The sequence below is a fragment of the Neodiprion lecontei genome, chromosome 3 (assembly GCF_021901455.1).
Source record: "Neodiprion lecontei isolate iyNeoLeco1 chromosome 3, iyNeoLeco1.1, whole genome shotgun sequence".
NCBI lineage: Eukaryota > Metazoa > Arthropoda > Insecta > Hymenoptera > Diprionidae > Neodiprion > Neodiprion lecontei.
Genome location: NC_060262.1, coordinates 1,949,680 through 1,977,671, shown reverse-complemented (window position 1 = coordinate 1,977,671; position 27,992 = coordinate 1,949,680). Strand labels below are relative to the sequence as shown.

General features: G+C 35.9%; 2 protein-coding genes and 1 long non-coding RNA gene across 9 annotated transcripts; 2 read left to right on the top strand and 1 right to left on the bottom strand.

The window, feature by feature from the left end:
* Positions 1 to 397: 397 nt before the first annotated feature.
* On the bottom strand, positions 398 to 27,697 carry LOC107226939 (liprin-alpha-1). 7 transcript variants are annotated; one of them, XM_046736030.1, is made up of 22 exons: positions 26,783 to 27,697; positions 11,674 to 11,775; positions 11,311 to 11,475; positions 11,120 to 11,211; positions 10,869 to 10,964; positions 9,234 to 9,465; positions 7,391 to 7,678; positions 7,142 to 7,285; positions 5,859 to 6,018; positions 5,389 to 5,750; positions 5,057 to 5,299; positions 4,809 to 4,991; positions 4,575 to 4,667; positions 4,239 to 4,399; positions 4,042 to 4,089; positions 2,847 to 3,030; positions 2,617 to 2,762; positions 2,311 to 2,523; positions 1,980 to 2,243; positions 1,736 to 1,892; positions 881 to 997; positions 398 to 803 (listed from the first exon to the last, which is right to left on the bottom strand). In XM_046736030.1, exons 1-22 carry the CDS (start codon positions 27,029 to 27,031, stop codon positions 714 to 716), a joined length of 3,789 nt encoding a protein of 1,262 aa, XP_046591986.1. In that variant the 5' UTR covers positions 27,032 to 27,697; the 3' UTR covers positions 398 to 713. The 7 variants fall into 7 exon arrangements, with proteins under 7 accessions (XP_046591986.1, XP_046591987.1, XP_046591984.1 ...); XM_046736031.1 differs by having other exon boundaries at positions 2,847 to 3,027; positions 26,783 to 27,696; XM_046736028.1 differs by having other exon boundaries at positions 2,847 to 3,099; positions 9,234 to 9,449; positions 11,137 to 11,211; positions 26,783 to 27,692.
* On the top strand, positions 13,093 to 15,567 carry LOC124293753. Its single transcript, XR_006903628.1, has 3 exons — positions 13,093 to 13,260; positions 14,162 to 14,318; positions 15,368 to 15,567. It is a non-coding gene; the product is annotated as an uncharacterized LOC124293753 (long non-coding RNA).
* LOC107226940 lies at positions 17,339 to 19,171 on the top strand. The gene is made up of 2 exons (XM_015667927.2): positions 17,339 to 17,469; positions 18,372 to 19,171. The coding sequence occupies exon 2, from the start codon at positions 18,372 to 18,374 to the stop codon at positions 19,161 to 19,163; it is 792 nt and encodes a 263-aa protein (XP_015523413.2). The 5' UTR covers positions 17,339 to 17,469; the 3' UTR covers positions 19,164 to 19,171.
* Positions 27,698 to 27,992: the final 295 nt, after the last annotated feature.

Below are 27,992 nucleotides of genomic sequence, written 5' to 3'. Positions count from 1 at the left end.
ACCTATGGCATCTTTCGCACACGCCTCATTCAAACGCTTGTCATAATTTTTTTTTCTTTTCGTTTTTTGTTACCTTTTTCTATAAAACGTTGTTTTTCATTTCATCTTCTCAATCATTATGTACGTTTTTTTTCTTGATATTCCTTTTTTTTTTTTTTAGACACACGCTAACATTATTGTTCTTTGATAATGTCTTCTAACTGCAGTCGTTTACATATTATTGTTGCTATTATTATTATTATTATTATTATTATTATTATTATTATTATTATTATTATTATTATATTTTATATTATTGTTGTTATTATTGTTATTATTGTTATTATTATTAATATTAATATTATTATTCATATTAGTCTGTCCTGTTTTTTTCTTCGTTAAAAATAATTCACCAAAATTTAACTCCGTTGAAATTGAAATTAGGAGGGAAAAAATATGAAGAAAAAATAATAATAGCAATAAAGAAAAAAATTAAATTGATCTACGTCCTCTCATTTAAAAATTATGTATAACAGCACGTTAAGTGTATGCAGCATAGCTAAAGGAGTGATATTTAAAGCTCATACAACTTGGGTGACGCGAAACACGCGCAGCAGCGCACATTCGAACACAGATATACACGTGCGCAAACGTCGCGCACAGATATTAGCTGGGGTTTTAGACTAGACATGGTGAGGGTGAAGATGAGACAGCCTCGAGTTTGAAGGGCTCGATCAAGATTTAAGACTATTTGATTCGTCCGGTCGCCTGTCGGTGCCTACCGCCAACAAATTTCCGAACTCTCTTTCGAGTAGCTGCCTAGCCTGGAAGGAAAAAAAATTATACGTCGAGAGCAGGGAATTTACAAGGAATCGAAATGAAGGAAAGGAAGAAACCTTACCTGGGTATTTTGGGTAGGAATTTGTAGGGCGAGAGCGAGACTATTTGCGTCAAAACTTTCGTCCAACGCTATCAACGCACCGTGTACACCGGATTCCAGAAGATTATCACCGTATTCCTAGATAAATAAATTTCAGCGTGTACAGGAAAGATGGAAGAGACGACGTCGATATAACGAAAGACTTGTACTATTTTTACGAACCGAGTGCGCAAAATTCATTTGGCGTACCCAAATGAGTGCCGAAAATAGCAGATTCCCGCACTAGTTTGGCATTTGAACCAAAATATATTTGGTTGTATTGTAACTTAATAGGTGATGGCACTTGCTGCATTCACATAAGTCAGATATTACCTATCCACACGCGTGACACACGTGTTTTTTTCCATCGCCTATGAAGGGAAATTTCATTTGAGAAGCCATGAACGTACTGCTGGCAGTGTGTAAAATTTCGGTTAGGTAATTACTTGATGGCACGATACGTGAAATCGGGTTATTCAAAAGTGCGCATGCGCCAAAACAGCCATGGTGCGGAAAATCGGGCATTTCAGTAGTCCGCATGCGCCAATACCTTTTACCGTACTGTTCGTAAATTGGAAACTTTATGCATGTTGCTTATATTTTTAAAATCGAACTTTCCAAGCAGATGTTGTAAAAAAATTCTTACCTTCTCCTCGAAAAGTGTCAGGGACGTTTTGAACTTTTAAAACAGTTCGAAACTTACGGATTATTTGGAAAAACCACCAGTGCGGGAATATAATATTTTGCGCATTCAATTGGGAACGCAAAATCGAATTTCGCGCAATCAGTTAGGATAAATACTTAGCGCAGTAGTTGCGCAATCTGCTATTTACTCACTTTTAAACCTATAGATTGTATGAATCTTATAACGCGATCGTTACTCCAAACCAGAACGTCGACGTTTGCTGTCTCAGCGATTCTGCGTCGCTCCTCCCACTGCTGCCGATCGTAATTCAACCTCTTCAGACAGGATATACCGTACTGTAAACTCGTTCTAGAAGACACGTTGTCGGTGTGAATTTATGTTTGACGGCGAAAGAGAGTGCATGAATTAAAATAGGTAAAAGGGCACATAGAATACCTGTGAAAGCTATCGACCATCCTCAACTGCCCTCTGAGATCCTTTTTGGTCAAGTGATCGAGCATTCTTGCGTCTACAAGGCACTCCATAAAGGTGGATCGGTATTGAGGGAGTCCAAGACTGGGAAGCCAGACGTTGCCTATCCATTCATGGTTCATGTCACCGAAGGCCAGGGTGGTGCGCGAAGTTTTTGGTGCAGAGGGGCTGGTGAGGGAGACCATTTCTTGTATGGCTAGTCTGAGCTTCAAGCGGTGTAAGGGATTGCTGTGAACATTGACATAGCTCAGTGATCGCCTGACGGCAGATCGATGCTACGGTTTTTTATATGTACCTGATTCCTATCTCTCGCTGTATTTCAGTATCGCTCAGAGCGCTCATTATCGCTCCGCTTTTAACATTCGCCCGACATGCGGCGACATACCAAGCAGGCATTCCTACCCACAATTCGAGCCAAACTACTATTGTTGGTCCATTCCACAGAGCGAAAGGAGTTCCCGCCTTCATGGCACCGGCCAAGAGTTCGTGTCGAGAAGAGTCTAATATACTGTTGAGAAATTAATTGATATATTGTGACACCGCTGGGAAAAGCTAAGCAGAATTACACGGTAGATTGATTGATGGAAAGAACTAAACGAACCTTTTCTTTTTCCTACGATCGAAGTCACCTTTACCACCCAATGTTCCAGCCAGCGAAATGTTGTCTCCATAATCAGGATCAGCTGGTGTGCTTGCACCACCCATTCCCGGAACATCCCCTGGCATGGTGGTGTCCTTTCCTTTGACCTGTAAAATAATTTTTTTTATAGAAACAGCAACAGTCGTTGTTTATTAATTTAAGGATCTACACTTTGTTCAAGAAATCTTCACCTTTTCCTTTTTACTAAAGAATCTTCCAAGACTGCTCTTGATGCCCTTTTTCTTTTGCGCTGCGGCGACGGCGGCGGCCGTTGCCGGACTCATATTGGCCTGCATGTGAAGATGCGAGCTGGAAAGTTGACCGATGGGAAGTCCGACACCGCTTAGATTGTTTTTGTGCAAACTGTCCTGGCTGCTGTGGCGTGAGGACAATGGAGAAGGGGGAGTCCCAGAATTGAGTGCGCTGTTGTTATGTTGTCCATGCCTGCTTGCATGGAGCGCTAATCTAGTCTCTAATTTTCTACTCTAGGATATCTTACTATGCGGAGCTACTTGCTCTTATCTCTTTTTTTCGTATAGGTAAATATGAACATACTTAAATGATTGTATATGTACATATGAGTGGTAATAATGTGTGTGTCGGTGTACGTATTTATATTTGATCATGCAAGACTAGGGAACTTACAGAAAACTTGTGCGATCGTTGAATATACTACTGTACCAGTGAGCGATAGCGGTATACTCGAAAAAAATAAATAAATAAATAAATAAATAACAAAATCAAACTTGTAGAAGAAGCTTTACTGTTTCAAATTTATGTAAAGTACTCCGAAGTTCGTTTAGTAATGATACTAATAATTGAAAAACAAAAACAAAATAAAAAAATAAAAAATTACAGAAATGGAAAGAAAAAAAACAAAATGAAAGAAGAGAACAAACAATATTGTTATAAAAATAATACCTACTCGAAATTACACGTAAGACAGAAAAACCTGTAAACATTGCTGTCTGATTAACTGAGATTAAAGAGTAAAAGAAAAAAAAAAGAAATATTAATTTAAAATAATAAAGCAACCTTTTTCTTCTCGGAGTAATAGACATGTGTAATTCCTTTCTTTCCATAAGTTCCCTTGTTTGTTTCAGATTTCGATGCTTGTCATGAATGGGGCAGGTTTGTCGAAGTAACTTTTCGTTCGAATTATTATTTATTATTTTATCCGACAACTGATATACTCTCTGATCTCCCGCTCCGCTTCTTTTCTCCGACGAATTTTTTATTACTCTCAGCTCGTTACTTTGACTTTGATTTGACGAAATCGAGCTCGAGTCGCTGTCATCCCTTTCATGTTGGCATACCTCGTTTAGATACGTTGTGCACAACGGTACGTTATACGAAATGCATGCAGTATTATAAGTTTTATTTAACCTGTGCACGGAGTAACCGCTACTCGGGAATCCACTTTGCCCTGTGCGTCTGACAGCATGAACATTAAACAACAAGTGTAAAAATTCATAGTCTTTTCCAAAGACGTTAAAAATAAAAAAGGGGTTCCGATTGTTTCAGTTATTTTTACATCACCACGCCGACCACTCCTGTATGTAACTTTAATCATTGTCGCATACCTTCGTAACTCTTCTTGACTGTGCGCCAGCGCCTGTGCGACTCGTTCCAATCGCAACGACCTGGCAGTGAGTGGAGATGCAGCGCCGCTTCCTCCGCTCCCTCCTCCACCGGTGCTGTCTCTTTCACTGACCGAATGTAATTCCTCTCCAGACAACTGCAGCTGCCACAGGCAGAAAGCATTATACCATTTTCGTTAGACTATTAACGAAATATAATCAAAAGTGACTCGGTTAGCGTCCGGAGTTTGTGCAAGCAGTCGTGAAATCATACTTGATAGAACAAATTTTACAATTCAACTACACGCTAAAGCAAAGAATGATTATTTAACAACAAACCTGGCTTGCCGGAAGGGACTCTGAAAGTTGGCCAGGACTGACGAGAGTTGCTGCGTACTGATGGAGGTGTGCTGGCGACATTGAAGCTGGTGCCTGTGTCAAAAATCGTTACATCAAAATGGGCAACATTTTTTCCATCTCCCCAATAGATCGATTTAAGAGAAATTCTCACAATTCCCAAGCGAATTTAACGAGATTCCTGCAACTTAACGACTGTCTATAATTAAAACTCACCGTGTGATATTTGTGAAGATAATCTCTGTTCGGACTGTGATGTGATTTTGGGGTCGAACGTCCGCTCAACGGTGGCGAAGCTCTCTCCAAACTTCGCCCTCGTGCAAGAAGGTTCATGTGTTCCAAACTTCCAACTCGAGACTCAAGTTCCTCGGCTCTAGCTTCCGTACTCTGTTTTTCCTCCTGAAATACGGCAAGTTCGGTATTAGATTTGAAAATTTGTCGCGCACAAATCGCGCTTATCTTACCTGTATCAATCTGATTTCATTATTTATAGCGTCTAATTGTTCTTGAAGCATCAACGCGAGAGTTTGAGCATCCGTATGACCCGTCGGACTGATAACATCAGCGGCTGAGCTAAAGATGCTTTCGTTATCTCCGTCCCCTTCAGCGTCACTCGAAACATCAAAGGCCTGCTGTACATTGGCCAGCACGTGGGCTTGTTGTAATTTCTCCCATTCCTGTTCGGCTAACGTTCGCGCAACGTAACCCTATGAACAAAAACGAAAACCGCGTGATCATGACGTTGTTCCAATGGCCGGAAGGACCGATTTGGCCGTGTCTTGTCCCGGTATTCTACCTTTGTGGAATCGTCGTCCATCGGCGGTCGCTTCACTCCTCGTCTTGGTAACGAATGTGTATCGAAGCTGCTGTGACTAGCGCTTCGTGAAAAGCTACCGGGATCGACGACGTTCGGTGAGAGACTTCTGGTCAATGCATCGGTCTGTTGAATGTTAAAGGCTATTTCTTGTTGGAGCATTTGACGTTTAACATTGTCAATTTCGAGCCTTGCTTTACCAAGCTCTTTGACAATCTCTGTCTTTTCATTCTGCAGTTCCTCGGCGATCTTTCTTGTTTTTTCAAGCTCTTGGGTGAGCGCATTTTTCTCCTCCAAAGCGTGCATTCTCTCCTTCAAATGAACTTGTAATCTCTCGTTAGATTCTGAAATTTGATAATTGATATGAGAACAAAGGTTTAAACGACAAATAAACAAGGAATCAAACGCTCCGGGCAGTATTAGAGGATTTAGTTAACGCTGGCAATCTTTACCAGATAACAGCTTGTCGACCGTTGTACTCAATCGAGTATTATGCTCCTCGTTCATTTTTAGCCGTTGATTTAATCTCATTACTTCTGCATTCTTTTCCTCTAGCTGCGCTTCTAGCCTTTGAATTCTGTCCTCCGCGCTACCGTGTCTCTCTTGAGCCTGCTTATAACATTATAAGAATATTGTATTTAACTAGTTCGTTTACCGAATAGTTTGTGAAATTTTTTTTAAGTAATCGCAACAACGATTCCATCATACATATGTGCCCTGGTAAAAATGTGTCACATACATATTTGTAAATGATACGATTATAAAAAAAAGTTCAATGCTTTGCAATCGTTACAACGTCGTCTTGTTTCTTTTCATTACCTTATCGAATTTCAATATTAGTTGTTTTCATGAAAAATTTCAAGTAATCAATAAAGACAAAAGGAGATTTTTGATTTTAGTTAAATGAAGAAAAAGAGATTACGAGCAGTGAATAACGACGTTGAATCGTATTTACCTACATTACGTAAAATGATATTCATTCACCAGTGTAAAGCAACAAGTAGAACGGCCACAGAGCTTAGTTTAATTAAGAAAGTTGCAAAAAAGAGTTTCATGTATTCAAAGATTAATAGTAATCTACTAAAAACATTTTTAACTAGTGAACGAGTCTCTCTACACTGATGAATGGTAATGCTTGATTCTTTCTATTAGTAACTAGTGGTAAAAGTACAGAAAATAACATCAATTAAAAATAATATGTGTCATGCGATTGATGGTGATAGACATAAGCGTGCGATAATAAACGAGCGTGAAATAAGAAGGAATAAAAAAACACGATTTCCCATACCTAGTGTGTCAAGGTATATCGAGGACCAGGTAGCGCTCTCACATCTCCACACTGCGACCATACCCTGTCGTACGATATTAACGCAGTATTTGAATAAACTCTACCTGGACTTGAGCTACCTGGTAATCTGTTAACCTTGCAAATTCCATATTTAAGTATCGAATTTTAAACAGCCTACGATCTATCTATCGTATAAATCTATGTCTAGATATGTATAAGAAAATTGATGTGATTGAAATAATAAAGACGCTAAATAAAAGACGTAGCGACAAGTAATAATAATGTAACTAATTTTAAGCAGACTGTAATATATACATGTAAATATAAAGAAATAAGAGAGTGATAACAGAATAAACAACAGTAGATGAAAAAGTAAGAGTGTAGAAACGTAGATAGGCTAGCGAGCGAGCAGACGTAGCAGTGTGGTGATATGATTCGCCTGCGTACCTGGTTGGGCCTCCTCACCTGGGTCAGAGCCTCCATCCTCTGCTTCAGCTGCTCTTCCATTTCTGGCAGTTTCGAATACTGGGCAAGTTTTTGTTCAGCTAATTCAAGCTTCTCTTGTATGGCAGCTATTTTTTCTTCTTGTAGCTAATTGAGACAAGATCATACGGATAAATACGCGATTATTAGGAGAAGTTTTCAATAGCGAGAAAAAAAACAAATTAAATTCCGATTGAAAAGTAACGATTATACCTTAAGCTGAGCTTCTTTGTGCTGAAGCTCTTGCTCCAATTTTTCGTTAAGATCGTGAAGACTAGTCGATTCTCTTTGAGCGTTAAGATATCTCTTTTCCAGCGTTGTTATCCTCTCCTCCTGGTCCTCCTTCTGCGCCACATTTTCCCTGAGATCTCTCTGCAGCTTGACGTTACTCTCCTGTGATTTCAAAAGGTCTTTTTGCGCCTTAGATAACGTTTCTTCGAGTTCGGCTACTCGCCCGCTCATTTCTGCTACCCGACGCTGCCATGTACTTAATTCGTTGCTCTGAAATAAACCGAACAATAAGAGTCGTATGAATATTATCAATTGTTAATCAAAACTGGACGGCAATAATAATGTAGAGGGTTTGATAACGGATATACGTAACATGTTATATTGATTGGAAGAGTTGGTTTGTAAGTGTTGTTGGTACATGTTCAATATTTATTAGGAAAATCGTTTACACCATATCCGCGCTAAGTCATGCGTAATCATACAAAAAATATCCGATTCACTAATTATCATTCCACATTTGACAGCGCATGCAGTATATAATTAGTAATTTCATTAATTTCTCAAAATCTCGCTCACGCAAAGAGAAATAGAGAGAGAAAGAGAGAGAGAGAGGGAGATTCAGATTGATCGAGCGAATGAATGAGGCAGCGATGAATAACTAGTTACCTAATTCAAAAATTTTACGTTCTTCAATCCGTTCTACAAGCCTATGAAAAAATAATGCTATCAACAAATCCACAAACGATCTATCTATACCAACATACATATACGTAGGCAAAGATTGACGTTCATCAAATGCTTTGCATATATCGCCTACATTATTTAAAAGAAAGGGGAAAAAACATTTGTTAGACAAAAAAAAAGAACAAAACCGGAAAAATAAATAAATTAATGAAAATGAGAAACAACAACATACAATTACAGCTCTGACTTACGGTGAAGATGATGTTTTAATATGGATTTACACTTTTACACTAATGCCCTACCTTTGTACGATGTTCGAGCGTGTGAGACACGTGTCAAAACACGTTTAGCATATAACACGTGTAAACAATATTCGCAAAGACAGAGAGTACATGGTGGACCGTTTCATAGTTTAGATAATCAATGTAATATACTATAAATTCCTACAGTTTTGACAAAGGATTATTTATTTAGTCAATCAAATTCAAAGCTTAATCACATTTCTTTGTTTAATCAATTATTTCATACCGTTTTTCCGATCCGGGACACGTTCAATGTGGATACAGATAACTTTTTGGACAAGGTTGTTTTGTTCTTTTTTTCTATTACTCTCTCGAGTCTGTGCGTGATGTATAAATAGAAAAAGTCTGCCGATAGAGTGGCCAATCCAGAATTAGAATCCCAAGGAACGTTAGAAAGATTTACGTACATACATCCTATTGACCCAGCCAGAAATTTATCTTTGAATGATTATAGAGAGTAAACGTCGTCTACTTCCTCTCTTCATTCATCTTATGTCATACGTTAATATAAGTTTGACTGCGTCGGTTCATCGACCGTTATAAACCCTTATGAGTACAGGGTATATAAAAGAATGAAATTAAAAGAAACGTATTTTTTTCGTATTCCTTTTCGATAAACCGCGATGTGCGACGAGCGATACCGAATGTATACCGATGTCTAAACGAGGAAGACAGAAGCATAGTAACTAAATAAGATTTGGTTAAAAAATGTACGGTGAGTAATCTAAACGTAAGATGATTATCGCAACAATGGAGAGTTGTTAGAGGTCGTAATTATTATTATTTTCAAGTTTAGTGATCTGACCGTCGGTCAAAGTTTTTCTTATTATTTTGCATACCTGCTTATCAACGGTAGCCTGCAAGTCAATTACTCTTACAGCAGAGTCTTGCTCGGTGGGATCGAGGCTGCCGTTGCTTAGCCTGGTTGACCCAGAGTTGGAGATACTTTGGTTTTGTAGTTGCTGCTGCTGTTGTTGTTGTTGTTGTTGTTGTTGTTGTTGTTGTTGTTGTTGTTGTTGCTGTTGTTGATGGTTCCCTTGCTGGTCTGCATGATTCTGCCCGATCACAACACTACATTCAGAATGCCTCGCTTTGCTCGCATTTTTGCACATCATCATCATCATAATACAATATCGTCATCGTCATCATCATCATCATCCAGTATTCTCTACGCTCTACGACTATATCGTACGTCGATTAATAAGACAACCGTATTTTCTCTTTTTTATACTACACAACGTGGGGCGTATAAATCTTATATCTGTATAGGAGTGTTTGCGATGCATTTATTACAGTGATATGTGAAAAGAAATCAAATCGGATAAGAAAATAAAAATGATTTCATTTATTACTCGTACGCACATTCAAAGTCTGAGAAGATCCGTTTCGTTTGTTATCCATGTGATTGAAAAATACGCGAAAACTACAGAGTAACAACCTAATTTTTACTACACTGATATTAATTCTTTGCCTACGAAAAAGGATACTTTCCTAATTCGAATTTTATCAAAGCGATAACGTATTTATGCAATTCGATAAAATTATTCAACTGTTTATAGTGAAAATTTATACGTGTAATGATAATGTACAAATAACTTTGGACAAATACGAAACGACACCGATATTATTATATAATATAATGTATGTAAACAGATGCGAGTACAATAAGAAAAAAGATATTATAATATTCTCTCTTACATATCCGAGCAAAAATTATTTTCTCCACGTTTTTTATTGTTTTTGATTTGTTTAATGATAGAAAACAAACAAGTGAGAGAAAGTGAAGTTGTAAAGACAGAGGACAAAGAGAGAGAGAGAGCAAAGTAATAAAATACCATTCAGTCACAGCTAATAATTACAATCAGCCCTGCATTGTTTGCACAAAAAAGACTCAAACGGAGAATTCAAATAATCAGCAACGCCACGTGTACGTGTAATAATCATATACCTATATTCGTATCAACGGTATAGAAAAAAAAAAAAAAAAAAACTCAATTCAAGCTGTTACGTACGTATAAGCAATTTCAAAAACAGTAGTCGACAATACGCAATCGATAATAATTTCATACGGATCGAAAATACATAATGATAATAATAATAACAACAACAACAACATCAACAACAATAATAATAATAGTTATAATTTAAAGACTAGCATGCGAAAAATAACGAAATGAACATATCGACATGATTTTCATGTATTTTAAATGCAATATTCTATGTATCAATATACATAGACATACTTTGTATATATACACACACACGCATGTACGTGTATTTATGTAAGCTACTGCGCATTCATGATATCGGGTGTATCTTATCGATGGTGTGTGTGTAAGGTGAATCGATAGATACACCGTAACATAAGTATGAGTATAATGTATATGGAAATGTTTATGTAAGTTATGTTACGTTATGAGTATATTCGAATATTCGTTACCGACGTAACGTTACTATCGAACATGTCGGCTTACCTTGTTTTGCTGCTGACTATCGTCAGTCTGACCATTCTCCTTAGGTCTATCGTCAATCGACTTGGGCTGATGTCCGCTGATTTTATACTGCTGAAGCTGCGGGAGTAAGAGAATTGGTATAATTTTTTTTTTTTTTTGTCATCAGTTAAGAAATGGCTAAAGAATTGACTGTTTCCCCAATCATATTCGCATGCATCCTGAACAATGTAGGATTAAATATAGGTAAAGACTATGAAACGACAACGAGTTACACTTTTGTCAACTTCACCTCTTCTTTGGTATGGGCTAAGTCTTCCTCAAGCGTAGTATTTCTTTCTAGGGCGACTCGCAATCGTTCTCGCACCTAAAATTATGGTCGTTGTAAATGTTGATAACACGATTATGGAATGCTCGATGGGTAATACACTGGCGGGTCGATATGCGCCTATAAGTAGATTCTTACCTTTTCGTCGAGGGCTTTGTGATGCTCGAACAGGCTTTTCAACGCCTTCAGTACTTCCACCTCTGACGATACTCCTGACTGTGCCGCGGCCTGTCTTTTCACCACCGTCATCCTCAGGGAACGTTCGTGCCTCGATACTAGGCATTCTAGATGTTCTAACAAGAGCTGAAGGCGGAGGAAGAAAGAAAGAAAAAACAATCAGTTTTCATTCGTTATAGAGTATTCGATGCTTGTATCTTTAGCACTTCAGCGTTTATGGTAAGATAATGAAATCGTTGGCTTAATTTCAATTTAAATTCAATGAAGATGCTAGATGGAAGAAAATCAAACGACATAAATTGTTATAAATTTTTATCCTCATACCCTGGTGTTGTTCCTTTCAGCTTTTAATTCGGATATTTCCTCCTCCCTTTCGAGAAGACTCTCCCTTGCCGCTGTCAACTCTTTCGTTAACTGAGAGAATTCCTGAAACATCGACAAAGAAAAAGATGATAATTTAGGATTCAGAATCTAATATATTACTATTTCTTCTATACAATATCTAGCTGTATTTATATACCGATTATAAGAGGAAAAAAATACATTCCACTCGTCACAACAAAATAAAAACATGACATGATTATTTCTTATATTCTAGTTTATAAGAATATTTTCGCAAGTAGATTTCCCCTCGAACGTAATAAGTAATGTATGACAAGCAGTTTCTGTTTATACATATATATACACAAACTAATATACAACAAGTGATTAGGAAATTGAAAAATTTCCATACTTTGATACAAATATACACTTTCAAGTGTATCATAGCTCGAACGAATTTTCGTGCAAAAATCGATTCATCATCATTGCTAATATTAAAATCATCAATAATTATATTACTATATTTTTTTTTTTGGGGGTATTCATCGAGAATTATTTTTTTACACACGTAAATAAATAAGTAAATATATATAAATATATCCTGTAACTTGGTGAGTCGATAAATGTATGAAAATTGAAAGAACCGTAAAAGAGAAAAAAAAGAATGTCATAAAACGCAAAGATCTAAATCGTACATCTTTTAAGTGCAAATTCTGTCATACATCTGTAGAAGGATATGAAAAAAAAACATGTGCATAATCTATTTTTATTACATAGACACGATAGATGAACGAAATGCGAGTTGGTTGCTCTGTCAGTCAGTAAGGTGCTGAGTATTGATCAAGCGAAAGAGAAGGAGAGATATTCAAGGTTCAAAATCGCAAACATTTAGTATATATTATAGTATTGAAAAAAAAAAAAAAAAAAAGGAAATCGATGTCGCACAAGAAAAGCTATCAATACAAAATAATAATAACAATAAGAATACTAATGATAATAACATTATCACGAGAGAATTGTTGCAATTGTATTCGATGCTGCTATTCTTCGTTTTTCTGATTAAAAAGAGAGAAAAAAGTAAAGAAAATTCTATTTGGCAAAGTTGAGAGGGGCTAATATTCTTGCATACACTCAGCGGCGTGTGAATAACGCGAAAAAAAAAGGTAGAAGAGGGTGAAAATACAGGGTTGCTATCGCGAGGTAAAGGGTGCGGTGTGCGTAAAGAAAACGCGATTAATGAGGTGCAGAAAATGATTAAAAGCAAAAAAAAAAAAATAATTAAACAAGAAAAAATCCTCAAAGACAGTTGCATTTTTTTCTCAATTTGTTGCAGAAACGCATGTCGTAGAAAAAAATGTATATATATGTATATATATATATATCGGTTATAATCTTATCGTATATTATCGCAGATGACGCATCACCTCGATTAAAATATGATGAAGAGCACAAGAGCAGCGTTTTTTCGTGCCATTTTCATTGTCTGGAGGTAAATTCGGGTTCGAACCGGTTATTATAAAATTATTGCCGTTCGATTTGCGGAGAAGAAGCTGCTTGAGATGATCGATCGGTTCAGCTATTTTATCGATGGTAAAATTATTATTATCATTAACGGATGTGGTGCACATTGCTGAAAATAATCCGCTGGCGGATCTCGAGGTTCTATAAGTATAATGAAAAGTTTCATCGAGTGTTGTTTTTTCATCCGTCGAAATGTTGCTGTGAAAATCGGCGGTAGGAACAGTTTCATCAGCTGCCACGGACATTTCCTTGATCTCTTTTTTAAAAATATTTTTTATCGTTTCAAAAAAAGCCGTTGAGATTTAAAACGTTCAAGATAAAAAAAAAAAAAATATCCGTACACTTGTTATATACATTAATCTCACACTGATGAATATTCTGCATTTTTCAAAATTTATTTCTTTTCACTAAACTCGTTTATAATAATATAGATTCGAAATTCAGTGACTTCATTGAACGTTGATTTGTAAAATTCATTCGCTGATAAATCTGAGTAATCGTTTTCATCGGAATCATTTTCAAGTTCATTTCGTTTTAAACTATACAATATTAATTTTCACTTCATTTATAAAGATTACTTCCTTTATTATGTTCCAGTGTGAAGCGAAGTGTACTTGTATTTTTATTGTACAAGCTTCTTTATTTATTTTGCTTTTATCGCATTCTTTGACAAATTTTACTGGTCGGCGTTACACCGTAGAAAAAAATAAATAAATAAATAAATAAAAAGAAGAAGAAGAAGAGGAGAACTTTATACCCCGTGTTTGAGAAGCAGTTTCCGTTTCCGTCTGCACGTTTATTCCAAGATATAAAGTGATACGTGCCACGAGCCCGCGAGTACTATTTTTATACATCGCTCTCTTTACATCCCTTCCATATTTTTTATTTTTATTATTTATTACTTACGCGCGCTCTATACGTACTTCATGCGTATACCTATATATATGTACGTTTTATGTATATATTACAGACACGAGTGCAGACCGTTACATGAGAGATGGCAATGAAGGGTAAAATAAAAAGAGAGTGCAGAGATACTCCGAGAGATATTCTGCGATGGTAGAATAAATTTTATAAATTATCTGACGTATGGGATGTGAAAATTTGTCATTTATACATTATTACAGGTATGTATATATTAGACTAGTTTTTTTTTTTAAGTTTTATATATATACAAGAAAGAAAAAGTTACAAAAAATAGGGCACCCTAGTATATATGTATATATCTCTGTACACATTGTTTTACATCCCGATAAAATGTTCTATCTATATAAATAACGTTATGTAGAAGAGATATTCATATTTACATGAAAATAATAACCGCACACGTCACGCGATGTATGTACAATGTACATAAATAAAATGGGAAATACACGTATAATACAAATAATAGGTACTAAAGACAGACAAATGTATCGATTTTACGGTAAAACATAAAGTAAAGTATTTATTACGTATCTATAATACGATTCGAAGTAGCGTCTTTAAAATAAAAGGTTTAAAAAATTGGATTCGACTATGATAAAAAAAAAAAAATAAACGAAATTCTATAAGTTGTTGAAAAATACAGAGAAATAACGAAAGCTCCTGATGTTTGAAAATTTTGCTCTCATTGACGTATCGCTGGTTGCCGATATTAGGGCGTCGCAAAAATGTAAGAAACGATCTTGAAGATGATGAAAAGAGTAAAAAAAAAAAGAAAGAACTCGACAGAATAAGATAAAGATCAATCGATTCGTGAAATCGTTACACTAATTGTTATACACGTATCAATTCTTTATTTATAACACAAGACACGGCAAAACTTCTTTTTTTTTCTAAATTCATTCACTACGCATTAGGTACAAATATAATAATTCCTATTGGTGAGAAAGCAAACAAAAAAAAAATGACCCAAGAAAAACAGATGGAAAGAAATAGAACAAAGTTAAAAGATTGTACATAAGATAAGAAATAGATTGAAAGCGACTTTTTAATTACAGATTTAATTTATTCTGCAATTTATTTTCTCTCCTTTTTTTTAAATATATTTTTATCATTTTGTCATATTATATATATACTTTAACGCAGCGATATTTATATTATTAATTAATAATAACATTGCAAATCTGTGAGAAGAAGAATTTTATCCTCAAAACTTAGGGTTTCATCCTGTAAAAATTAATATATTTTGCAGGTAAACGAAACGCGGCAAAAAAAATGTCTGCATCACAATCCGCTGCGAAAAACAAACACAACACACAGAATAATTTGAATCATCATTTTTATCGTTCAAAATATAATTAGGAATATCGCAAAAATGAGATGAAAATCGCGACGCGAGTTTAGTTAATAATTGTTCTAACAAAGTGAGGCAATTGCTGTATATTAAAAATTTCAAATCATCCGCTCATTCTCTCTCAAAAAAAAAAAAATAAATAAAATAAAAAGAAAGAATAACGAAAAAGAAATTTCGCACATTTCGTTGCATAAATAAAATCTACGCAACGTTGAATATATTATTGAAAAATGGAAAAAAATTACATTCAACTACTTATTTTATTTTCTTTTAAACCGTCATTTTACACGTTCATTCGCATAACTGATAAATGTGACACAAGTAATTTTACTCTTTAATCATTTATTGTACACAATTTTATAACTGAAACTACGACGGACTGTTAGCTCGACGAACTCAAATACCGGACTGACGTATACATAAACTCTACCCTCGACTATACGACATACGTACAACGCGTAAATATATACCTGTATAGTAAAATATAAGGGGTGCAGGTGGAGGGATGAAAAAAAAAAAATTTAAATAATAATAATAATAAAAAGAAAGAGAAAAAACACACCCCTTCTTTCCATCCCTCGTACTGCATGTGCGTGACGTATACCGTGTACATATATGTATGGTCAAGGGCTCTGATCATATACGGAAGAAAAAAGACGGAATCTGTAGCAATAGTGGCTACACTGGATTTGAAAAGTATTCTAGACTCTGAATTTTGGTAGAAAAGTTGTTTTGGAGTATTGCTGGTATTTTAAAATGTGATTTTTTATTAGATTTTGGAAATTTTCATCGATTCGTAGTTTGGATTTTTTGTTTTTCTTTCCCACCCGGTCTTCTTGTCGAAATGGAAAGATTAAAGAAGAAAAAAGAAATATTTTAAATAAATAAATCAAACATATTACGAATGTATAACGGATGAAAAATACGCGTTGTTTTAAATAGTATGCATGTATTATATAACAAAGACATGCGTACGAAAGACGATAAGGATATTTATACCGCGTTTATTATTGCGTGCGTTAATTTGTTGATAAATAGGTAGAATGTATGAAACGAGCGATTAAAAGCGCAATTGGAGCTTAATATAAATAATCTCCACCGCACATGACATCGGCATTGTGATTAAATAATACACATTTATCTTTGTATTATAATAAATTGTGGGTTAAGAAAAATCTACACTCTTTATACATAACATAGATAGATAATATTATACAACTACACGTAAGTATGTAAATAAACCTGCGAGAAATTATTGCATAAACGCGAATACATTTATTATTGTTTATACGTGTAATACGTTTATCAATCGCCATGGGACGATATTCAATGAGGTAATCAAATTTATATGACTTTTATGTACGTTTATACGGTAAAGTTAATTAATAGATTCCCAGTGGCTAACTATTTTTTTGAAATCAAAACCGGAACAAGTTTCCTTTCCAAGCAAATCTTATACGCCCAATGACTAGCGACGTAAATGACGGGAAAAACAAACGATACGTTGATCATGGACACATAAAATTCATCATAGAAAGAAAGCTTGTTGCTTTTTATGACACACCGATGTCACGTTTCGAGAACCTCGCTGCCAACTAACTTCGTCAATCTCGTTCCACAACTGAATAAAGTTTATACGTCTGCGATCGGCAAATGGTCGGGAAAAATTGACAGCATAAAGTTCTTGCAAAGTTACAGGTCGTTTTCTGACAACGAGCGCTACTTGCACCGCGTTTCACGCTCTCTACCGATAATGTCGAGACCCTGCTGAGGCTACCTGCCACTTTTATCACAACTCGAACATAGAATAGCTAAAGACGACCGGACGGTAAGGGTGGTTCTCTTTGATACCGACGTTGCGAAGCGCACAGCTGACGGAGAGAGGGAGAGAAAGAGAAAAAGAGAGATACGGTGTGTAAGGAGTTGACCATTGCAGCCATATTGGCTCTGATCGAAGGCGGTAACACGCTGCGAGGGTTATACTTTCGAAGGGATTTACGGTACGTGTTTTGTACTTTAAGACTTTTCGAAAAAACACAAAAGCAAAGCTACGCTGCATGCCACACTTAATATTCATATTTTGTGTATTATTGGTGATCCAGACGTAGTATAAAAGTATTTTTATCTGTTATTGTTTAATATCACTCTCATTTGGGAAGAATTTTTAAAAAATGTTGTGCCTGTTCTCTCTTCAATCTTCTGCTTACTTTCGACTTTATTCATATTTATATTTTCATCGAATTACGTCGAAAATTTTTTACAACTAATAACGTCGAAATGAAATTTACAACTTGTTTTTCTCTTGCTTATTATTATTATTTCTCAAGCGTGCATGACCTAAACTTGTTGAATGTAACACAGATCTGAACATCGTGCAAGAGAAGATACTTTCAAAATGGCCAAACGAAATTCGCACGGCGCGGGAGATTTAAAAAGTTTATAGCGAAATTAATTATTCCGATGATTGATTTCGAATTTGTATACGCACAAATTTATTGAAGTTAAACTTTTGATACACAAAACAGGAAAACATCCGTTTTTTTTTTTTTTTTGTTATCAGAATCTATGCATCATTTTATTTCTGAAATTATCAGTTTTGAATGAAATCTTGCAGATCGCGTAGACAATTAGCTATCATAAATATATACATATATTTATTGTAACGTGTGTTTGAAAACTGTTTCGTGTTCTGTTTCTTTCATTCTCTTTTTTATACTTTATGCACAGAAGCTAGGATGACAGCTCGTTTATAAAAGTGAACAGAAAAAACGAAATGAAAAATAAAAGAAAATAAAAAAAACCTGAAAACATGAAGATCACTTTAAAGCTGAAACTTATCACTGATATTGTACAATATGCAATAAAAGTGCTGTAATAATTAATTTCTTATTTCGTACCACAGATGGAGAATAATAAAAACCGCTCTATATTCCCGTGCGCATTATCGTCTGAATACGAGATAGAATTATCGGACAAATCACGTCGTGACGAGATAGTCGGTATGCTGATAGAGAATTTCCTGCACGACGAGACGCTTGTAAAAAGCATGCGAGATATGTACGGTGTGAAAAAGCACGAGGGTGATAAATCGTCTTTAGAGGTTAGAACAACGGACTGTGAAGAAGAAGAAGAAGAAGAAGAATGGTCGAAGGTCGATAAGGACGAGCGAATTTTGATGGAAACCGTCGTCGACGCGGGAACTGTTTTAACGGCGGTTCACAAGCCGACGAACCGAATATCCGGGGCGATAGTCGTCCTGGTTCACGATCGAAATCTTGTAGGAAAAAATTCCGACGATCGTTACGACGGCAAACTGCGATCCAGGACGATAAGTGAGTTCGCCAATCTCATGGGGATCATCGACAAATCCTTGGATCTCTTCGCCGTGCATCCGGAATGCCGGATTTGGGCCGAATTCGAACTCGTTGGAATTCGGCGTGCCGATCGGCGCCGCGGTCTTGGTTTCGATCTCTGCGCAGCCGCCCTTAACCACGTGATTAAAACCATGCCGGAAGTCGATCTAGTCGCGGGGAAATACACGTCCAACTACAGCAAAATCATCGCAAGGAAAATCGGCAAAATAAACGTCGCCGATTTTGACGTGACGCGGCTCGCCGATCGAGACGGTCGTCCAGTTTTTCAGGACACAAAACCGCACAATGTAGTTTCCCTAATGACAATTAAATTGCGGTAAATTTGCTATATTTTTTCTTTTCTTTTCTTTCTTTTTTTTTTACATTTTTTGGAGAGAAGTCAGATTTTTCATAACGATTTTTTATTCCAATCTCATATTTTCGTTCTGACGCGTCGAGTTTGTTTCGATCTTTATCAATATTATTCTCTCTTATTTCGTTTTTCGATTTTCAGAAATTTTTCAAAACGCCGCATTACGACACGTACAGATCATAAGATAGAGAATTATAACGAATTATAAGAGAAGACACAACGGATTGTCTAGCAACGATTGTAATCTATGGATTTACATAAATGTGAATTTTTCTATTTTCTGAAATTTTATGTATATATATATATATACATATAAAATTATATTACATATATAATACATATCGAATGAACGGTTACATAAGTTTCTGCACATAGTATCACGTTAGACGTATATAATCAACGAGATAAGATTAAGAAAACTATAAGGCCTCTTAGAAATTGAAAGAAACATAATGCTCAAATTTATAAAATTTATATCACTCAAGATTGGATTGTTATTATTATCATTATTATTTTATGAATTGATAATGAAAAATTAACTCATCGTACGTTTATAAAACCCTAACAATAAGTCATTTTCTGCAATTTGTAATTTGTGTTTTTTTTTTTTTTTTACGATAGTACGTAATCAGAAAGTATGAGAAATTCAACAGTTATAGCTGAAGCGTTGGAAAAAAAGAAAAAATGAGAAAAGAAAAAATTACAACGAGATTTAAGATTATCCATAATATAATTATACGAAGTTTCAAAAATAATAACCTCGTCTCTCTTAATTACTTGCATGCATGTATGAAAATACAACAAGCGGTATAATTTATCGAAAATTTTCTCCATACATCAATTAAGAAAAAAATAATGAATAAAATGAAAATTAAAGAAATAAAACAAATTATTACGATAATTACAACACAAGTTGTAAATTGATAATAAAAAATTGGTAGAAATTTATTTTTTTTTTTTAAATGAAGGAAGATAAGATACGATTTTTAAATGTTGCTACTGCAGTATTTTTAAATTGTGTATAAATAAAATTACATTGTATATATTATTGAAACCAGCATAAGTAGAAATAATGATGAGAGAGTAATCGGAAAACCGATTAATCGAACATCCGTTCCAGTGTAGAGTAAAATGAGAGAAGATTGAAGTTTCAGCAAGCGAGTAGTACGACAATAACAATAACAAAATCAACAATAATAACGAGAGTAATTTATAGAACAATTCGTCTATCTCCTATTCTTCTCTATCCTTCGCGTCGTCCGCATTTCCATGTTATCTACAGCATACGTATTATACAGGAAAACGGAAGAAGGAGGAGGGTGAAGAGCGCGAAGGGTGGTGGTTTCATTCATGCGCCGACCGGAAGTTAGTATTGATCGGTAAACCGGGCGCATTTCGTATCTCTGCGCGTATGATGTCGTAGGTACCAAGTGGGTGAGCGAAGAGAGTGCATTGCACTCATTGTCGGAAGAATGCAACGCGCAGCTTTAAATGTATTTCGTCAGATGCAATCTGTCTCTGTGCATGTACGAGTGTGTGGGATGTTGGCGAGGTGGACAACAAAAGTCCGGGGCTTTTTTTCCTTACTTTTTTTCTTTTGGAATAAATCCTGGTCACCAAATTTTAAAACCATTTTTGATTTTTTTTTTCCCTGTAAGATCCGGGTAAAATTGGGTTTGATTTGTTACACGTTTGTGACGCGTTAATCATTGCATTTTTGTTCGGTGTCATTGAACGTGGAATTGTAGTGAGATAATCCATTTTGTCATTTTGTTAACTGTTTCATTGATGTTATTATTTTTCTTTTTTTTGTCATTTGGGGAAATTGGGCCGACCCTGGATATAAGTCGAGTTACAAGTGGGATATATGCGTAAAGAAAGGAAGAAAGAAATAACGAAGGAAAGAAACAACGGGAATAATGGAAAGAGTGCACAACACTGCATCTCACAATCAGCGTGATGAATGATTGTGCAACATGTGTAGACGAAATAGAAGAGTAAATAAAATAAAATAAAGAAAAAATAAATAAAAGAAACTTGTAACCAGCTTGAGTTGCATTCTAAATTAGAACGTCGATGATTAGTATTATATTATAATTTGGTTTATATTATACAGAAGCCTGTTTATCATATTATGCAATCCTTTCTCTCTTTCTCTCTCGTTTTCTCTTTCATTGTTACACAAATTCCGCTAATTGTCCTTGCATTTTTTAAATTTTATTTTTGTCTTTTTCCAAAGGAATAGACCACACAACAGCTTTACAATGCGCATGTTTAGCGTACGTATATTATGTGCAAATACACAACGCAGTACGTATTTAGCAAGTGTTTAATAATATGCGTATATATGTACACACTTTCGAACGTGAATGATAATTGAACGAACGGGGTTCGTCTAACCGAGGGTGCGTATTTTAAGGTCGTCGTTAATATCCAACGTACACTTGCCATCCACCCCTGGAATCGATAAATAATGACGATAATCAAAGTATGTCAATTATTTCAAATTTTTGATCTGATTGCAAAGGGTGCTGAAATCCGTTTAAAATTGAAAAAAAACAAAAAAAAAAAAAAAACGAAGTTCCTTTTTCAAGTAAAAAAGAAGCTAACTGTTGTAGAACTCATTTTGTTTGGTACAGAAAATTATGGGAAATAAATTAAGAATGACTAGGAATAAGAAAAAAAAAAAAATGTAAATCATTTCGGCAGAGTAACTTCATGGTGTTGTTATCACATTAAAACATTATACAGACTATATTTGTTTCGCATGAAATGTCCATCTATGGTATAAACGTTTCAACACATATTTATTACACCTCATTGATAAGTTCTAAAATAATCGCGGCAAAAAAGAAATAAATAATGCAATGCGATGGATTTCGAAATGCTTATCATTTGTAAAACTGATCTCGATACCCTTTCCAAAGTTGGCAAGTATATATTTGAAATTGACGAGACCACCCTACGAGCCTGTGTGATATAAATTTCTTCTCCTTACTTTTCTCTCGGGTTTTTTTTTTCACTTTTCTTCGTTTTGTTATTAAAATTTACAACAATATGGAAAAGATGTGGAAAATTTCTTATTCCGCAAAAACATGACGAAACCGTGAATTTGGAAAAGCAGCGAAAGGTGGTTAAGAAAAAAGGGTACCGGCAAGAAGAATGTACAAATTTCGAAGTTAAAAAAATACAACGGGATAAAAAAAGAAAAATTGTTTAAATCCGTTCCTCAACCTCAAATCGAACGATCCGTATATACATAATATGATGTAACATATATTACACAATGTATATATTCACATAATACATGTATGTACATATGAATGAAAAAGATTATTTTCCTATCATGGTCTATTTGCTGCGCAAGCTTAAATAATAATCGTTTCACTGTTTGTATAAATAAACTCCGCGCCTCTTCCTTCCTTCCCCCTCTCTTTTTCCTATCATTTCCATTATTATTATTATTATTATTGGTTGTTGTTATCGTTATTGTCATTATCATTATTATTACTATAATCATCGTTGCGATTATTATACGTACACGTAAGTGATTATCGGTTTCGTTTTGTTTTCTTCTATTTTTGTATTTTTTAAATATTTTAACCACATCACGATGACATTTCCGTGATAAACTTTTCATGCCAAAATAATCACGCTGCACTACGATCGTCGTAATTAAACCTAACATTGAATAACTTATAAATTTTCAACGTTACTCGTTAATCATGCATGTATAATATGTGTATGCATATGTATACATACACATTTATGGTATGGTAAGTACGTATATATGAGCAGAAACATTTTTCAACTTTACTGTAAAATAAATGATTCGGCAAGTGATATGGTAATAATAAAAACAATAATAATAATAATAATGAAAGTGTATCGAACCCATCGAACTAAATATATATACCTATATAAAACATGTAACAACGTTTATTTTTGGTTAAATGATGCGTTGCCTATTATACGTGGATATATGCGGTTACGTATAACGTATATATATAGTAAGAGATAATTGCGTGAGACTTTCGACTAACTATACTCATGTATATATATGTATACACATATATGTATGTAGTTAGTTGTGGCGTAGGTCTGTGCAATTAAGGCGTTTGGAAAAAAACAAAAAAAAAAGTAACAATTACGTATGCACAGGATACGATACGATGAGATACGTGAGTGAGGTAGATATAATACGCGAGCCTTAAATAATATATCACATATCATCTTGACAGCAGCAGCAGCAGCTACAAAGTTCGACGAAGCGTGTGCGCGTGTTTGAAATACCGATCGATAGATCGAACGATTCATCGATCGCGTTGCAAAATCCTCTCACGCCGATCGGATATCAGCGAGAAAGAAACTTGACGAAGGAACCGAGCGAAAATCGTCATCGATATAATAAACATAATAACAACAATAACAGCAACAATAACAATGCTATCGATATGAATATTCATTATACACGCGGTATTTAGAGAGATAATTGAAAAATTCGATAAGAAATAAAATAATATGCGTGCTTTTGTGTATTATCATGTTAATGAAAAGAAGATTTAAAAAGTTGATTTTCGAAATACGTTTTTTCAATGTTATCATTAGACTTTTCGATTTCGCAATTTTACACGAATATCACAGCTACATTGTAAACGCGGGTAAAGAATTGTACATTTTTTTTTATCTTCTTCTTATGTTCCGGAATATCGTATTGAAAGATTGCGCAGACAAGGAGAAGAGGGGAAAAAAATAATTAGAAATTTTGCAATTTTACCCGCTGCCGTTGAAAACATTATTTAATAATACGGAAAATTTTTAAAGATGTAAAATAATTCAAATGGAATAGAAAACAAGGTAAAAAAAAAAAGGAAAATAAATTAAAATTTGGTCGTATATAATTAATAATTGTGACGAGATGAATTTTTCTCCTATATAATCGATTTTCGGGATCTAAAGAAAATTATACGATATGTGTAATATAACAGAGTAATAAAAATGAAAAAATAGAAACAGAAAGCCATATTTCTCGTTAATACCAAAGCTATAAGCGAATCTTGGCGGGTATCGTTTCGTAATTTGACCTTAATCGTTTGATATATATATATATATATGAGTGTGTTATATCATGTACATATTATAAACGTAAGTACACACACACATAAATACACGTTCAGTTAGCTAATGTTTACTTCGCGTGGACAAACTGTATACATATAGATATATGTATATTACACGAAGGTTATAGAAGAAATCAACCGACAGACTAAACACGTGTAGTTTAAAACCTGCGCGATGCCGGGAAAAATTGCATCCCTTCTTCTCTTTTCTGGCTGTTGCTTTTCGTTACGTTACCGTTACTGCTTTCTTTTTTTCAGTTTTTTCAAAGACATTGCAACCATAATTAAGGAAAAATTAACGAACCCGACTAAATTGACAATCTATGCAGGTAAATGAATTATAATAATGCATGAGAATCGGGAAGTTGGAAGATAAATTTGAAGATCGCTGTTTTTTTTTTCTTTTTGTTGTTTAAAGCAGCATTCCTTGCGCTAGTTGTGAATGGATAAAAAGAACGAGGCTGAAGTTAGTAACGTTAATGATGTATGGAAATGTTGAGAAAAAAAATTACTATTTTGGATCTTTGGAATACCTGAAGAAGAATTTGACTTTACAAAATCTGAGTTCCTTGATTCTGTATTAACGGTTTACTAAATTTCAAGTAATTTTAAAATTGTAAAATGACTACTGTTTCCAAATATCCAGCATTGCAATAATGTTACAAACTTCAGGCTGATCAAATCGAGGGGCGACTCTGGGTCATATCGGGAATGAAAAGTAAAACCGTGCAACGAGACAACACGTTTGTCGTGAAACATCGTCGCGAATTCCCGAGTCTTTATCATCATCGACGGACGGCTTGAGAGTTTATTTGTGATTTATTTTATACGTTTTCTTTGATAAAAATGTTTGCGCACATGTTCGCTGCATGTTCCCTGCATTAATCAAGAGGGGAAGAATATTGCAAACAGAAAACGACAGTCGACCGTTAAATGATTATAGTTTCTGTTTATACGTAGTGATAGTAACGGGGTAAAATGATGATTGGTAAAAATCTATCTCGAGTTTTAGGAACGATAAATCTAATAGGAAAAATTATTAATTTTCTAAATAGACATAAGTTCGAATATATTAAGGAATTGTGTAATATCGAGAGACAAAAATCATCTCGAAAGAATATCACAACAGGCTCATAAAATTTTTTATCGTCTATGTATGATTCAACTTCAAATGTATTTACGACAATTTCAAATATATGATTTCTGTCTTATGTTCTCTTGTTTTTAGTGATTACGAGCGATTTCACGAGGTTGAAGTTTAGTAACGTTATTATCGTAACGAAACATTGGGGAAAACATCGCAATTTTTTCATTTTACACCATTTTTAAGGGACCAAGATTTCAAAAAACGAGTGTGTTTCATTACGGTTTACTGAATTTCAGAAAATTGCAAAATCGCGACGTAACGTTTTTCTTTCCTCAGCACGAATCGTTACGATAACGTTGCCAACTTCAATTTGACGCGATTTCTGCTTTAGCCTGTGATTTTACGTTGATTTTCAACTCGTCAACTGATCTTGATCAATTTATAACATTACTCCTCTCATTTCTGCAATGATTTTCTGTGATTGTTTAACAATTCCCCGTTGTTCTACCTAACACAACGTATAAATCACTGAACATCACCAAGACGTTGTAAAATCATTCAGCAGAAATCGGTAGTAAAATTGTAAACACGAATTAGAAACCGTTTGCCGTAGTACAGAAATCAAGGAAAACCGCATAACAAGACAGAAATCATAGTGGAAAAAAATGACTCGAGATTGACGTTAAGCAAGCGGAAATCACCAAATCCGTTCGTTCGAAATCGAGATCAAAGAGTCTGATCCCGCGAATCTACGAAGCCATCGATAAAAATTGACGTCGAAAGAAGAAGAAAGAAAATCAGATAAGCCTAAGAAACGAAACTGTGTCGCATGTCAATGAAAAAATTTCGGGCATAAAATACACAGATCATTGAAGTTGGTACTCTGATTAATCGGGAGTGAAAAACAAAAGAAGTCCAGCGCAGTTCGCTGCCAGCTTCAGGGTGATCTCGCTCGGTAGTTCGCCGCTCGTGATCGTTAAAAATTTAGGGAGATCCGACAGGATCGGAACAACAACAACAACAACAACAAAATCAGCAGCAGTAATTCATCCAAAGTCGGAAAATGGCGCGAGGGTGTCCCGCCGGCGGGCGGCAATCAATAAGCCTCGAAATATCTCGCATTTCGAGGTCGCCACCGGCGCGGTAGCGAGAGGGAGGCGAGGAAAAGGCGGAAAAAAGAAAAGGGGGATATATAAAAAAAAAAAAAAAGAGACAGAGAGAGATAGAGAAGCTGTTTGAGGGAGGGGGGCAAAGACCCGGGCACTAGGCTGCGGACTCGAGAAGAGAAGAGGGCGAATATCGCTGGGTCTTCTCGCGGCGAGTTTCTCGACTTCCCGGGATCGATCGATCGGCGCTAATTCGCCCCGGACCTTTTCTCACCTGGGGAATGTTCGCGTTTATCTGTCGGTTGAGGGCGTCGCGCTCCTTCTCAACCTCCTGGAGACGAGCCTCGGCCTCCTGGAGTCGCTCTTGGCTCTCCCTGAGCGAGTCCATCAGCTTGTCGCGCTCGTCGAGCATCGACACCATCAGCTGTTCGAAGTTCGCATCCTCGCCCGAGAACTGGGAACTCCGCTGACTGATGCTGTCTTCCGATATCGTCGGCATCACGTCGCACATCATGTTCCACATTTTTTAGTCAACACGGACACGCACACAGTCGCACACACACAGACACCACCCACGGTACACACTTAACACCCACTGTCACGATCTAATCCCTTTCCGAAGTATCCGCCCTTCGCCCAAAAACCGCACATACACGCCCCCGTTTTTCGCCTGCCGAGGGTGAATATCCTCCGACGTTTTATCCCGCAGGACCGACTGCGAGCGTCCGTCTCTCTCTTTCTTTCTCTCTCTATGAATCCCGATCTCTTTATTACTCTCTGGTTCTCTCTCTCCCTCTCTCGCTCTCTCTCGCTTACAGTGTTCGTGTGTAATCACTCGATAACCAGGATACGAAATACTCCCCCCCGTATTATTATTGAAATGATGTATTAGCTCGACGCGGTGCCCGCGCCCCACGCCGACAACCGCTTGCAGCCGAACGCCGAAACCCACGTATCAATGCACCGGCATCTTAGCGACATTATAACTCGGACGAATAAACTAGACTCTCTTGACACACCTACAAATTCCTACCACCCAATGGCCTACACTACTCCATTTTCGACACCCGCGGCCATCTTGCTGTATGACGTCACACGTCAGATTTCACTCGCCCGGGAGCACAAGGATCGTAGATGCGCCGTCGGACTGTCGCGCCACGAGTGGCTGCTTTTCGAACTACTTATCGACTTGGCTACCTGAGCGCTGTTTGTACGCGGCCAACTTCACTTCACTCGGTTAAATCAGGCTGTATTCAAAAAGTATTCAAAATTTGATGATACGTTGATTTGTAGATATCGAATATGTGAGTATTTAGAACACACGCAGCATATTCGTTTGTTCGCGAGTAACTTCGGAAGATAGATTATGCAGGAATGACGGATATTGGGAATCATTGCACGCAACGACGACGGTTTTCGGTAGAAAAAAATGACCGCGAGTTGGTAAGAGAGCTTTTGAAGCGCGAAAGGCAAACCCGACCTTC

Bases quoted from the DNA above. Each gene is read 5' to 3' on its own strand.
- LOC107226940 (XM_015667927.2), top strand. From the start codon at position 18,372: ATGGAGAATAATAAAAACCGCTCTATATTCCCGTGCGCATTATCGTCT.
- LOC107226939 (XM_046736028.1), bottom strand. From the start codon at position 27,031: ATGTGGAACATGATGTGCGACGTGATGCCGACGATATCGGAAGACAGC. The intron at 5,300-5,388 runs GTAGAATACCGG...TTTTGTTCATAG, and splicing joins TGGACGACGATTCCACAAAG to GGTTACGTTGCGCGAACGTT. The intron at 1,893-1,979 runs GTATTCTATGTG...CGTGTCTTCTAG, and splicing joins ATGGTCGATAGCTTTCACAG to AACGAGTTTACAGTACGGTA.